The 14685-nt window shown below is 41.8% G+C and overlaps 1 protein-coding gene across 1 annotated transcript in view; it reads left to right on the top strand.

The window, feature by feature from the left end:
- The window catches only part of pstpip2 (proline-serine-threonine phosphatase interacting protein 2), a 125798-nt gene that overhangs the window by 31595 nt on the left and 79518 nt on the right, over positions 1 to 14685 (top strand). Inside the window, exon 3 of the mRNA XM_060828841.1 lies at positions 10663 to 10737. Coding sequence (XP_060684824.1) covers positions 10663 to 10737 — 75 coding nt within the window. The remainder of the gene's footprint in view (positions 1 to 10662; positions 10738 to 14685) is intronic.

Below are 14685 nucleotides of genomic sequence, written 5' to 3'. Positions count from 1 at the left end.
GACAGTGCTGAAAGAGGCCATTTGGCCCATCAAGTCTGCACCAACCCTCTGAAGAGTGACCCACCTTATCACCATTATCCTGTATTTCCCAAGGCTAATCCACCTAACCTGCATGTCCTTTGGACTGTGTCATAGAGATGTACAACAATGAAACAGACCCTTTGGTCCAATTCGTTCATGCCGACCAGTTATCCCAACCTAATCTAGTCCCATTTTCCAGCATTTGGCCCAAATCCCTCCAAATCCTTCCTATTCGTATACGCATCCAAATGTCTCTTAAATGTTGCAATTGTACCAGCCTCCACCACATCCTCTGGCAGCTCATTCCATAGATGCACAACCCTCTGTGGGGAAAAATTTGCCCCTTAGGTCCCTTTTATATCTTTCCCCTCTCAACCTAAACCTATGTCCTCTAGTTCTGGACTCCCCTACCCCAGGGAAAAGACTGTGTCTATTTTTCCCTGTCATGATTTTATAAACTTCTGAGGTCACCCCTTAGTCTTTGACATTCCAGAGAAAACAGCCCCAGCCTTTTCAGCCTCTCCCTACAGCTCAAACCCTCAACCCTGGCAACATCCTTGTAAATCTTTTCTGAGCCCTGTCAAGTTTAACAACATCCTTCCATTAGGAAGGACATCAGAATTGCACGCAATATTCCAAAAGTGACATAACCAATGTATTATATAACTGCAACATTGCCTCCAACTCCTATACTCAATGCTCTGCCCATTACAAGAAAGCACACCAAATACCTTCTTCACTATCCCATCTATCTGTGACTCCACTTTCAAGGAATTATGAATCTGCACTCCAAGTTCTCTTTGTTCAACAGCATTCCTTAGGAATTTCCCATGAAGTGTATAAGTCCTGCTAAGATTTGCTTTCCCAATATGCAGCACCTTGTATTTATCTAAATTAAACCCCTGCTACTCGTCAGCCCATTGGCCCATCTGATCAAGATCCCATCGTACTCTGAGGTAATCTTCTTCACTGTCCACTACATCTTCAATTTTGGTATCATCTGCAAACTTACTAACTATAGCTCCTGTGTTCATATCCAAATCATTTAAGTAGTGGACCCAGCACCGATCCTTGTGACACTCCACTGGTCACAGGCCTCCAGTCTGAAACACAAGCCTCCCCACCACCCTCTGTCTTCTACCTTCAAGTCAGTTCTGTATACAAATGGCTACTTCTCCTTGTATTCCATGAGATCTAACCTGTATTCTAGAATTGTGCAGCACAGAAACAAATTCTTCAGCCCAACGTGTCCATGCTGCCCAGGTTTCCTGAAGTGAACTAGTCCCATTTGCTTGGTTTGGCCCATGACCAGTCTAAACCTTTCCTATCCATGCACCTGGCCAAATATCTTTTAAAATTTGTAATTGGTACCCACCTTTACCACTTCCTCTGGCAGCACATTCCATAAATGCACCACTCTCTGTGGAAAAAGTTGTCCCTCAGGTCATTTTTAACTCCTGCCCCTCACCTTAAACCTTTTCCCTCTAGGAGTGCCCTACCTTTTGGAAAAGACCTTGGTTATTTATCTTATCTGTACTATTCGTGACTTTTTAAACCTCTAAGGTCAGCCCTCAGCTCCTACAGTCCAGGGATAAAAGTCCCAGCCTATCTACTTATAATTCAAACCCTCCAGGCTCACTAATAATCGGAGCTCCCAGTGGAAACCCATACTGACACAGGGAAATTTGTGCAAACCCCACACAGTCACCCAAGGCTGGAATTGAACCCAGATTCCCGGCATTAAATGTTGTGCTGTCATGTTCTAGAGTTTCCAAAATTATGGTTTAATATTCCTGACAACTCTGAGCAGTCCAGGAGAAGAATCACTGATGTATTAAACAAGGTGTGTGTGTGTGTGTGTGTGTCTTTCACACCCTATTTTCCTTGAAATGTCTGTGGGCAAGGTAGGGAAGGCTGTTTAACTGCTTCACTTGGAGAAGGCGGCGAAGGCAGCAGGTCATAGCATAAAACTTCCAGCTGTGTCTCCAACCAAAGTTCATGGAATCCCCTGGTAATATTCCACAAAAATGAATCATTCATTTTAGAACATAGAATATAGAACAAGACAGCGCAGAATAGACCCTTTAGCCGTCAATGTTGCACCAAGTTGTGAACTAATCTAAGCCCATTCCCCCCTACACTATCCCATCATCATCCATATGCTCATCCAAGGACCGTTTAAATCTCCCTAATGTGGCTGAGTTGACGACATTGGCAGGTGGGGCATTCCACGTCCTTACAACTCTCTGAGTAAAGAACCTGCCTCTGACATCTGTCTTAAATCTATCACCCCTCAATTTACAGCTATGCCCCTTCATACAAGCTGACATCATCATCCTCGGAAAAAGACTTTCACTGTCTGCCCTATCTAATCCTCTGATCATCTTGTATGTCTCTGCTAAATCCCCTGGTAGTCGCCTTCTCTCCAATGAGAACAGACCTAAGTCCCTCAGCCTTTCCACATAAGACCTTCCCTCCAGACCAGGTAGCATCCTGGTAAATCTCCTCTGCACATTTTCCAATGCTTCCACATCCTTCCTGTAATGGGTCAACCAGATCTGTGTTCCAAGTGTGGCTGCACAAGTGTTTTGTATAGTTGCAGTATGATATTGCGGCTCCGGAACTCCATCCCTCTACCAATAAAACCTAACACACTGTATACCTTCTTCACAGCACTATCAACCTGGGTGGCAACTTTCAGGGATCTATGTACATGGACACCAAGATATCCCTGCACAACCACACTACCCAGAATCTTTCCATTGACCCAGTATTCTGCCTTCCTGTTATTCTTCTCAAAGTGAATCACCTCACATTTATCTGTATTGAATTCCATTTGATACCTCTCAGCCCAACTCTGCAGTTTATCCAAGTCCCCCTGCAACCTGCAACATTTTTCCACACTGTCCACTACTCCACTGACTTTAGTGTCATCTGCAAACTTACTAACCCATCCACCTATACCTGCATCTAAGTCGTTTATAAAATGACAAACAGCAGTGGTCCCAAAACAGATCCTTGTGGCACACTACTAGTAACCGGACTCCAGGCTGAATATTTTCCATCAACCACCACATGCTGTCTTCTTACAGAAAACCAGTTTCTAATCCAAACTCCTAAATCACCCTCAATTCCATGCCTCTGCATTTTCTCCAAAAGCCTACCACGTGGAACCTTATCAAAGGCTTTACTGAAGTCCATGTATACCACGTCAACTGCTCTACCCTCATCTACATGCTTGGTCACCTTCTCAAAAAACCTCAGAGGTTTGTGAGACACCACCCGCCCTTGACGAAACCATGTTGACTATCTGAAATCAAATTTAGATTAGATTAGACTTACAGTGTGGAAACAGGCCCTTCGGCCCAACAAGTCCACACCGACCCGCCGAAGCGCAACCCACCCATACCCCTACATTTACCCCTTACCTAACACTACGGGCAATTTAGCATGGCCAATTCACCTGACCCGCACATCTTTGTGACTGTGGGAGGAAACCGGAGCATCCGGAGAAAACCCACGCAGACACGGGGAAAACGTGCAAACTCCACACAGTCAGTCGCCTGAGTCGGGAATTGAACCCGGGTCTCAGGCGCTGTGAGGCAGCAGTGCTAACCACTGTGCTAGATGATTATAAATCCTACCTCTTTCAATCCTTTCCAAAACTTTTCCAGAACTTTTGCTGTTATTTGTAGGATCCTGCTGTGTGCAAAGTGGTTTCTATATTTGCCTCCAGGGTAGTTGCAACACTTAACAATAGTAGTTTGATTTAAATGTGAGATATCTTGATCTGTTTCAAGAATAACAGTGAGACACAATGCAAACAGAAATCCCCTGCACAATGGGTGCTATTATTCTTGTGATTATACTTTTAACTGCAGTCTAGAAAGCTCCAAGTTGCAATCCTGACATTTTAGCGTATGATCTCAGTTGATAGCTCAGTGCTGTACAAAGCTAGATCCACACTATTATGGCAATTACTTGTTATTTGGATGGTAGATCAAACAGTGACCATATCTGTTTGTTGAAAGGAATGTAAAAGTTCCAATAACATTATTTAAAGAACACAAAGGTTCCCACCATTTTCCTAGTCTGTATGTATCCCTCAGACAATACCAGAGGCATATTTTCTCATCTTTTCATTGCTGGGTTTGTGGAATTTTGCTGTTTATTACTTGCCTGCTATGTTTGCCTATGTTGCAACAGTGAGAAGAGTTTGTAAACATTTCATTGGCTTTTTTGTGTTGCGAACTGTTCTTTATAAATAGACTTTTTTTTCTTTTTTAAACATTATCAGTGATACTTGTAGAGACCAATAATTTCTGAAAAGAGATTAATTTGTGATAGAAATAAGCAATGGACAAGCTTTTCATGTTATAAGATTTTTACTGTAACAAACAATTAAAATGTATCTGTAGCAAACATTAATAGACATCTAATTAACCCAAACAAAGAAAAGAGACACATCCTCACCAAAGACTTAACACAATCAAAGCCTGTATTTTAACTTGTACCACCCTTCTGCCAGAGGTATCGAAATGCACAGTGAAGTCCAAAGTTACTCCAGGCTTTCCAGCAGCTTCGTTCCTTGCTGCCAAAGAGGATGAATCTTCTGATATCCTTTAAATCTCATTCCATTTAGTCTGAATATTTCACAACCTGAAATTTTGCGAAGCAAAACCTACCTCGTGACTCTTTGTTAGTGAAATCTCCAATAGTCCTGTTAGTTCTGCTTCTGTTTTCAACAAGATAATCTCTCTCTCTCTCTCTCTCACTCACTCACTCACTCACTCACTCACTCACTCACTCACTCATTTGTTCACTTGGTCATGCACTCTCACTTTGCCTCAGCTTGGTTTTGGAGGCTATCTTCTTTTCCCTGTCAAGGTATCTCAACTGTCTCTTGAATCTTTTTTTGAAAACTTATGTTTCTGTTTTGGTTTCAGATTAAATAGGCCACTTCCAATCAGATTAAATACTGCCTTGTCTCAATCTTAAATGACTTCGCCTGTAGCTTGAGACCATGACCTCTGGTTCTAGACTAGGAGAAACATCCTCCCTGTATCTGTCTAAACCTGTTAAAATATGATCTATTTCTATCCGATCCCCTCTCCTATTTCCAACCCATAGTGAATACAGGCCCAGTTGAATCAATGTCTCCTCATACAACAGTCCGGCCATCTCTAGGATTAGCCTAGTGGACCTCAGTGCACTCCCTCTGTGTCACCTATATCCTCACTTAACTAGGGAGATCAAAACTGTACACAGTGCTTCAGTTGCAGTCTTATCAAGGCCATGGGCAACTGCAGATGTCCCTACTTCTGAACTCAAATCCTCTAGCAATGAAGAGCAATGTATACTTGCCTTCCTAATTGCTTACTGCACCTACTTGTCTGCTTTCATTGACTGGTGTCAAGGATACCCAGGTACCTTTGTACAACCACATTCCCCAATAAATCACCATTTTAAATTATATTCTACCTTACTGTTTTTCATGCCAAAGTATATAACTTCATATTTATCCATACTATATTGCATCTGCCGTGTGTTTTCTCACTGATTCAAATTGTCTAGATTGCCTTGAGGCCTCCTTGCATCCTCCTCCAAAACTCACAATTCCATCTAGGTTTGTGTTCTCAGGAAAGTGGAAATATTGTATTTGTTTCTCTCATCCAAATATTGTGAATAACTGGGACCCAAGCACTGATCCCTGCAGTACATCACTATCCACTGTCTATCACCAAAAAAACTCCATTTATTCTACTGTTTCCTGTCTTTCCTCCTTTCTCAATCCATGCGAATATATTACTTGATTCCCATGTGCTTTTTGTTTGGGTTAGCCTCTTAGGTGAGACCTTATTCAAGCCTTCTTGAAATAAATGACATCCACTGGTTCTCCCTTATCTATTCTACTAGTTATACCTTCAAAGAAAACTTCAGTATGATTTCCCTCTCAAACCCTGACAATATCGAATCCTATTAATGCTTTCCATAGATGTATTCTATTATTACATCTTTTATAATGGACTCCCATATTTCCCCTATTACTGGTAATAGATTAATTGGTCTGAAATTCTCTTTTTTTTGTTAAATAATGGTGTTATACTTGCCACCAGGCAGCACGATGGCTCAGTGGTTAGCACTGCTGTCTCACCATGCCAGGGACCTGGGTTCAATTCTATACTCGGGTCACTTGTGTGTGGAACTTGCACATTCTCCCTGTGTCTTCGTGGGTTTCCTCCAGGTGCTCAGGTTTCCTCCCACAATCCAAAGATGTGCAGATTAGGTGACTTAGCCATGTTAAATTGCCTATAGTGTTCAGTGTAGGGTGTGCATTAGTCAGGGAAAATGTCTACTGATATGAGAGGGGATAAGTCTGGGTGGGATACTTGTCAGAGGGTCAGCGTGGACTTGTTGGGTCAAGTGGTCTGTTTCCACACTGTTTTCAGGGCAATCATCTTGAGTACCGTAGGATGTAGATTATCAGGTGCTGGGGTTTGTTAGGCTTTAACTTCATTAGTTCCAAAAGTACCAATTTTTAAAAAAAATGGTATTGATTTTCTTCAATTCTTCTCCATTGCTAGAACCATAGATTACTAACATTTCAGGGAAATTTTGTGTCCTTATGTACCCCCATTTCTGACTGTAAGGGGCATTATTTGTGTGATCATTTGTCAAGACGGAACCAAAAGAAAGCATTTAATTGGTCTCCCATCTCTTTGTTTCCTGTTCTAACTTCCCCTGTTCCTGATTGTAAGGATCTACATTTGTCTTCTTCTTTTCATCTTCATATTTATAGAAGCTTTTATAGTCAGTTTTAATGTACCTTGCAAGTTTATTTTCATACTTTAGTCGCCCACTCTAGATCAATCTTTTTGTCGTCTTTTGCTGAATTTCAATACTCTACATCTTCAGGGTTGCTCCTTTTTTCTGGAAATTTTACATGGTCTCCTCTTTGCATGTAATACTATCCCTAACTTCTTTTGTCAGCCATGTTTGAGCTACTACTTCTGTTTGAGAACATAGAACATAGAAAAGTGCAGCACAGAGCAGGCCCTTTGACCCATGATGTTGTGCCAAGAATTAATCCTAATCTAAAATAAAATAACCCAACCTATGCACTCCTCAATTCACTGCTGTCCATTCGCATGTTCAACAGTCACTTACATGTCCCTAATGATTCTGCTTCCACCATCACTGTTGGCAATGTATTCCACGCGTTCACAACTCTGTGTAAAGAACCTATCCCTGACGTCTCCTCTATACCTTCCTCCAAACACTTTAAAACTGTGACCCCTTGTGCCAATCAATCCTACCCTGGGGAAAGTCTCTGGCTACCGACTCTATCCATGCCTCACTTTACCTTGTACACCTCAATCAGGTCACCTCTCTTCCTCCTTCTCTCCAGAGAAAAAAGTCTGAGCTTAGTCAACCTCTCTTCATAAGAGAGGGTTTGCATCAGATATGCAATGATAATTGTTGTAATTCATGTGTATGTTCACTAAATGTTAGCCATTGCCTAACTATTGCCAACCCTGTTGTTCAGGTTCCCCGTCACATGACTCATACCTTTTTATAGTTCAATTTATTTAGATTCAGAATCCTAGTTTCAGATTTAAGTTCATTCTATCCTTATAGGAAGAAGGACTCTCGTTCTTCTACAGAAGAACTTTGTTTTATGACTGCTCTTCCCCAATGGACCTAGCACAAGAAGATTGTTAATTATTCCTTACTGATTGCACAATGCCCAGTTGAGGATAGCCTGCTGTCTAGCTGTTTCCTTGACATACTGGTCTTAAAAATACATACACGTTCCAGAAAATCCTTATTGCAGGTGTCTCTAATTTCCTGTTTAATGCCTTTCCTTACAACTCCGATAGATAACCCACCAACGTTTTCTGCCCCTTGGTGTTTCTTATCTCCACATATACAGACGCTACATCATAATTTTCTAATGATGCCAACTCCTTTTGTCTGTCCTTCCTAACTATTGAATATCCCCGAATCCTTGATCACCTGTAATCATGTCTCTGTATTTGCAACTATATCATAACCATGTATATCTTTTTGTGCTATTAATTTATTAATATTATCACGACAACTCCAAACATGAAAACAAAGACTTGGCCTTTTTAATTTGGCTTTTCATCTTAGCTTTATTTTGCATTGTGGCCCAATTAGTTTTTGCCCCTTTTTTTTCTGCTTTCCACTTTTGCTTCTTTCATTTTTATAATTGCTTGTGTGTTTCCCTGCTCAGATTTCCATGCCCTTGCCATTCTAGTATAAAGAATCCCTGAAAGCATTAGCAAACAGCCCCTTCAAGACACCGGACCAAGCCCTGTCAAGATATAATCTGCCTTATTTGTCCAGATCCCATCTTCCCTGAGGCAGATCCGAGGAATCTGAATTCCTTTCTCTTCAGCTGCGTGGACGTGATCTATTATTTCTATACTTGCTAACACATGGCACTGGTAATAATACTGAGATTAATACTTTGGGGGGCCTACTTTTTAACTGATGTCCTAACTCCCTATGGCCATCTTCTAGAACCTCATTCCTTTTACCTATGTTATTGTACCAAGATAGGTTGTTCACCACCCCTACTTTGCTGGCCCCACTTCAGAATGACCAGCAGTCTCGAGACACCCTTGACCCTGGCACCAAGAAAGCAACATACCATCCTGCAGAAATGTGTGTCTTTTTCCCTTACTAAGGGAACACTATAGCCATACCACTAGTCTTCCTGCCTTCCTGTGCACCAGAGCCACTCATGGTCCTACGGCCCTGGTTCTCACTACCATCCCCTGAAAGGTCGTTTCCCCAACAGGATCCAAAATAGTATATCTGTTAGAGAGGGCATCAGCCACAAGGTTCTCCTGCACTATCTGTCTCCCTCTACCCATCCCCCTGAAGGGGAAGCAATGGCCTAGTGTTATCACCGCTAGACAATTTAATCTGGAAAGTCAGCTTCAGAGCTGCTCATGGCAGATGGTGGAATTTTTTAATTCAATAAAGAACTGGAATTAAGGGTCTAATGATGACCGTGAAACTATTGCTGATGTCCAGAAAAACCCTTCTGGGTGACTCATGCACTTTTAGGAAGGAAGCTATCACCCTTGTAGTCTGGTGTACATGTGACTCCAGACCCACAGCAATGTGGTTGACTCTTAATTGCCCTCCAGGCAATCAGGGTTGGGCAACAAATGCTGGCCTAGCCAGAGATGCCTATGTTCGCGAACGAATTTTACAAAGTAGAAGTAATCTAAAAGTTTTGAGGGGGGATCTAATTGAAACTTACAGAATACTGAAAGGCCTGGATAGAGTGGACGTTGGGAAGATGTTTCCATTCACAGGAGAGATTCAGACCCAAGGGCACAGCCTTACAGTAAAGGGAAACCCTGTTAGAATGGAGGTGAGGAGAAATCTCTTCAGCCAGAGGGTGGTGAATTTTTGGAATTCATTGCCACAGAAAGCTGTGGAGGCCAGGTCACTGAGTATATTTAAGACAGAGATAGATAGGTTCTTTATTGTTAAAGGGATTGCAGATTATGAGGAGAAGATGGGAGAATGGTGTTGAGAAACTTATCAAACATTATTGAATGGCAGAGCAGACCCAATGGGCCAAATGGTCTAATTTCTGCTCCTATGGTTTATGGTCTAATCAGCTGACTGTATACCAGATACTTTCTAATTTTGAGTTATTTAAGGATGCACCCTACCAGCATACCCTCACTAAATTAACTTTTTTTATTTTCAAAAATATGCTTTATTCATAGAAATATCATCTAGTCACAAGCCCAGTTCAATTCTGGACAGTTGCATATCAACAAAACAACATACCCTTACCAAATTGACCACTCTCCACATGCGCGGCTTTCTATTGAGTTCATTGCTCTACTTATGAGCTCCTTTATACAGAGTTTGTCTCAGTCTGTTTCACAGCAATGCTGACTGCTATGTATTCCTCCCAGTCGCAGTAATTCCTCAGAGTTTGGTGGGATCTGGAATACACTTCCTGAAGAGTGGTGAAGATGCATTCAAATGAGAATTGGAATGAAACTGTTCAGAAAACAGTTTGAAAAGCTGGGATATATGTGATATGTCAAATAGTTTCCCATGCTGCATAGCCTGTCACAATAAAAATAAATTGTTTTGTCTGTGCGCTGTCCACATTGTTAAATCACCCCCTCACCTCCCCCAGCGGATAAAATCTTTGATGGTTAATCCATCCCAATTACAAAAATGTGTGTAACAGTTGTGAAAATTAAAGGCTAATTAACTGATTTTAATTTCCAAAAGATGCTAAAGGGTTAGTTAGATATTGATTTCTCTTTAATTTATCCATATTAACTGTCCAGTAGTTTTCTATTACAATCAGTCTCTCTATTATTTTATATAAATAGAACCTATGCTTAACAACTCTGTCAGCTTTGTTGCTCGAGTAAATGGGTGGACAGAGTATACATTTATTTACTATATATACGGAAGTATATTGATATGCATTGTGCGAATTGCTGGCTGACAATACAGTGATTATAAAAAGCTACATCTCCAGTATTACTGAGGACAGCACCTCCAATTAAGTTGTGTTATGTGTGTATTTTACTGAGAGAAATGACAATATTGCTTTTCTGTGAATAGGGCATCCATCGAGGAGAAATATGGGAAGGATTTGATGTCATTGTCAAAGAAAGTGTGTGGACAAAACGAACTGAAGTAAGTTCTTTACATGTATTTATTTGAGATTAATTTTTCAATTTGTGGGGTGTTTTCAGCTGCAGATTGGAGCAACCTAAATTGCCTGATAAATCAAATGCCCAAATTGCCCCCCCCCCCCATCCCAGCAAATGATGGCTGTTACGGGTGATCAAACAATATAACGGCCAAAAGCTGAAAAAAGGGAGGAGGGGGATCAGTGTTCTATCTGGATATGTTACTGACTTGGATGACAGAAGCAAACATATTACAGGCAAGTTTGTGGATGAAACATAAATAGGTGGGACGGCAAGTGGTGAGCATCACACCAAGGGTGGACTCTTAGGGATCTCAGCGTGGTGAGCTACAGTGAGATTTGTGACAGAATTGGATGAGAAATCCAGTGAGGCTCACCTCTGTCAGGAGCATCTTGTGCCATTCCTTTGTGCAGCAGCGTGATAGATTCTCGCTAGGCAGTGGGGGTTCGCTGACTAAGGGAGATTAGAGCTTGTTAAATGTCTTACTAATAGCAAAACTTACTTCATTAATATTTTAGATCCCTATTTAAACAATTGCACCAAATAAACTAGATGAGAAATCTCAGACAAGTACCTGGTGATTTCAGCTCACCATTTGCTGCAAAGGTCCTCCATTTGGTCACCGTGGCAATGCTTCATGGGCACTGGCATATGTACTCCATGGATAGTGGCATCCAACATGTGCCAGCCTGTAAGAACCCTGATGGCACATCATGTTCCATTGACAGTAACCCAGAGCACCACAGGCTGCTCCAGTGACTGTGTGTAGGGACATGCACCCAGCGCATGGTGTGGACCAGGCAGCATCTCCAGGTTCTTTGCACACTAACATAGTGCTCACCTGCTCTCAGCCTACCTGAATACTCGCAGTATCCCTGCCTTATATTGCCTTGCTTTGCCTTTTTCACGTTTCCCCCTCAGCTAGAGACACATGGCTCATAGTACTTCTCGACGAAACCATCCAACTATTGCATTCTTAGTTACCTTCTCCCCGGCCCAACCCCCTCTCATTTATCTCTGCACCCCGGAGGCTCTCGGGCTCATCCCTGATGAAGGGCTTTTGCCCGAAACATTGATTTTTCCTGCTCCTCAGATTGATTTTCCTGCCCCTCACCTGCTGTGCTTTTCCAGCACCACTAATCTTGACTCATATTATTTTTGTCTTACCTTGTCATTTAGCATAGATACAGAGATAAGAAACTTTGTCATGATTGTAAGCAGGTCCTGTCAAACCAAGAGGAAATAGTGTTGCCAGGGAGTAACAGCAAGTCGAGGGCAAGTCGAAGTCACTAGTATCTGTGATACTAGTCTGGGGGCTTGGACAGAGGCAGTCAGAGATAGGATGTGGTCCACATAAGGAAGTGAATGATGGGCAGCCTATCACTTGCCTTGATTCTTTCTGCTCTCCTGTGAGCTATCTTCTTTCTGCAGCAAGACAGGGTCAAGTATTACAGGAAATTTATAGTGCTTGCACAGCTGTTGGTTACTGTTAAGGTAGGTGAAGAGATCCCGAGTGAGTGAGTAGACAGTGCAGAGGGCATGGAGTGATGTTGAGATTGAGTTAGGTTGGAATGTGTGAGGGAAGATATTACAGACAATACTGAGAGTGGTAGAACAAGCACCCTGGTGGGAGGTGGATACAGTAGCACTGATAGAGTGGATTGAGGTACCAGAGGATAAGTGGTGTACTAATATTGGTAGAGTGAAGAAAGTCATTGACTTTCTTTCTACATGGTTGGGCATTCCTCCAGTGATATGCACTGACTGGAATAGTCTCATGGCATGGCGTCCCCTGCTGACTGAGGGAAGACGAAGTCCTGTGTTTGCACCACTCTGGCCAGCAGGACTTCCACATCTCTATCTGCAAAGCACGGGCTCCAATTTCCTCCATCTGCCATATTTTCTGCATCAAAGATGAGCCCAGAATGCTGTGTTACTTGTGCCAAGTTTGACGAAATCACTTCACGAGGAAAGGAGAAGGATACGGTTGTAGTGCTCTACCCAGGTACCAGCACAACATCTAGTTTATTTAGTGCATTTGTTAAAATAGGACTCCTAAAACAGAAAGGTGCCCCAGCGATGGCTAACCAGGGAAATTATGGATATTATTAGAATCAAGGATGGAGCGTAAATATTGGCCAGAAAAACAGCAGACCCAAGGAGTAAAAGCAGTTTGGAATTCAGTAATGAAGAAAAAAAGCTTTGATTGAGAAAGGGAAAATACAGTACAAAGTAAGTTTGTGTGGAAGATGCGAACTGATTATAAGCACTGTAGTGTGAAGCGGAAAGATTTTAGTTAAGACAAATGGTCCTTTATATTTACAAAAAGAAGTTATATTGGGGAACATAGAAATGGCAGACCAATTAAATACATATTTTGGCTCTGTTTTCACAAAGGCCACGAATAACCTTCAAAAAATGTTGCGAAACTCTGGTTATAGTGAATAGGAGGAACTGAAGGTAATCGGTATTAGTAGAGAAATGGTGTTAGGGAAATGCTGAACTTAAAGATTGATGAATACCCAGGTTCCGAGAATCCACTACATTTCAGAGTACACAAGGAGGTGGCCCTAGTGGGTGCATTTATGGTCACCTTCCAAGATTCTCTAGATTCTGGAACAGCTCCTACAGTGTGGAGTGTAGCTAATGTAACTCCTCCTTGAAAAGAAAAGGAGGTAATATAGAGCACTAATCTAAATAGAGAACAGGTTGGCAGACAGGAAATTAATCTCCTGCTATCAGAAGAATGTTGTGAAACTTGAAAGAGTTCAGAAAAGAATTACAAGAATGTTGCCAGGATTGGAGGGGTTGAGGGATAGGTTCAATGGGCTGGGGCTGTTTACCCTGGAGTATTGGAGTCTGAGTGTTTATACAAGTTTATAAAATCGTGAGGGGCATGGATAGACAAGGACTTTTCCCCAGGGTGGGGAAGCCCAATACCAGAGAGTATAGGTTTAAGGTGAGAGGGGGAAGCTTTAAAAATGGCCTAAGAGGCAACTTTTTCAATCTGAGGGCAGTGCCTGTATGGAATGAGCTGCCAGAGGAAGTGATGGAGGCTGGTAAAATTACAACATTTAAAAGCCACCTGGATGTTTGTATGAAAAGGAAGGGTTTGGAGGGATAAGGGCCAAATGCTGGCAAATGGGACTAGATTTATGTAGGATGTCTGGTTGGTATGGAAGAGTTGGACTGAAGGGTCTGTTTGCATGCTGTACAACTCTATGGCTCTAAAGAAAGGATCACTTTCTGAGTGATATGCAGGGACTAGCGGAATACTGCTTGGACACCATATTTTTAAAAATATTTACTAATGGTTTGGATGTTGGAACTGAATGTAATCTCTCCAATTTCACAAATGATGCAAAGCTGGATAGGAGGCTGAGCTATGAGGAGGGTGCATAGTTGCTTCAGTGTGGTACGGGCATATTAAAAGAGAGAGCAGTTGCATAGCTCAATGTGGATAAATGTGAGTTTATCCACTTTGGAAACAAACACAGGAAGGTGAATTATTCTCTGAATGGTGCGATTTTCAAAAATAGGTGGTGCTACAACAATCACTAATGGGAGCTGAGGAAGGGTTGCTGGACCTGAAATGTTCACTTTGCTTTCTCTCCATAGCTGCTGTCTGACCTGCTGAGCTTTTCCAGCAATTTCTATTTTTGTTAGGGGAGCTAAATGTTATTTAAAAGGGGAAAGATTGCAGAAAGTTACAAAACAGAGGTAATTGGGAGTCCTTATGCACGAATCATGAAAAGCTAGATTTCAGTCAGCAGGTAATAAGAGAAGGCAATAAGGTGTTGACCTTTATTTGAAAAGGAATGGAATGAAAAAATAGGGAAGTCTTGCTAAAACTACACAAAGATTGTACTTCGAATACTGTGAAGTTCACAGAAGATTCATAAGGTCATAGAGTCCTACAGCAGTGCGACTG

This window comes from Hemiscyllium ocellatum, chromosome 1 (assembly GCF_020745735.1).
Source record: "Hemiscyllium ocellatum isolate sHemOce1 chromosome 1, sHemOce1.pat.X.cur, whole genome shotgun sequence".
NCBI classification, from domain to species: domain Eukaryota; kingdom Metazoa; phylum Chordata; class Chondrichthyes; order Orectolobiformes; family Hemiscylliidae; genus Hemiscyllium; species Hemiscyllium ocellatum.
The sequence above is the reverse complement of the archived record's forward strand: the minus strand, read 5'-3'. Positions and strand labels throughout refer to the sequence as shown.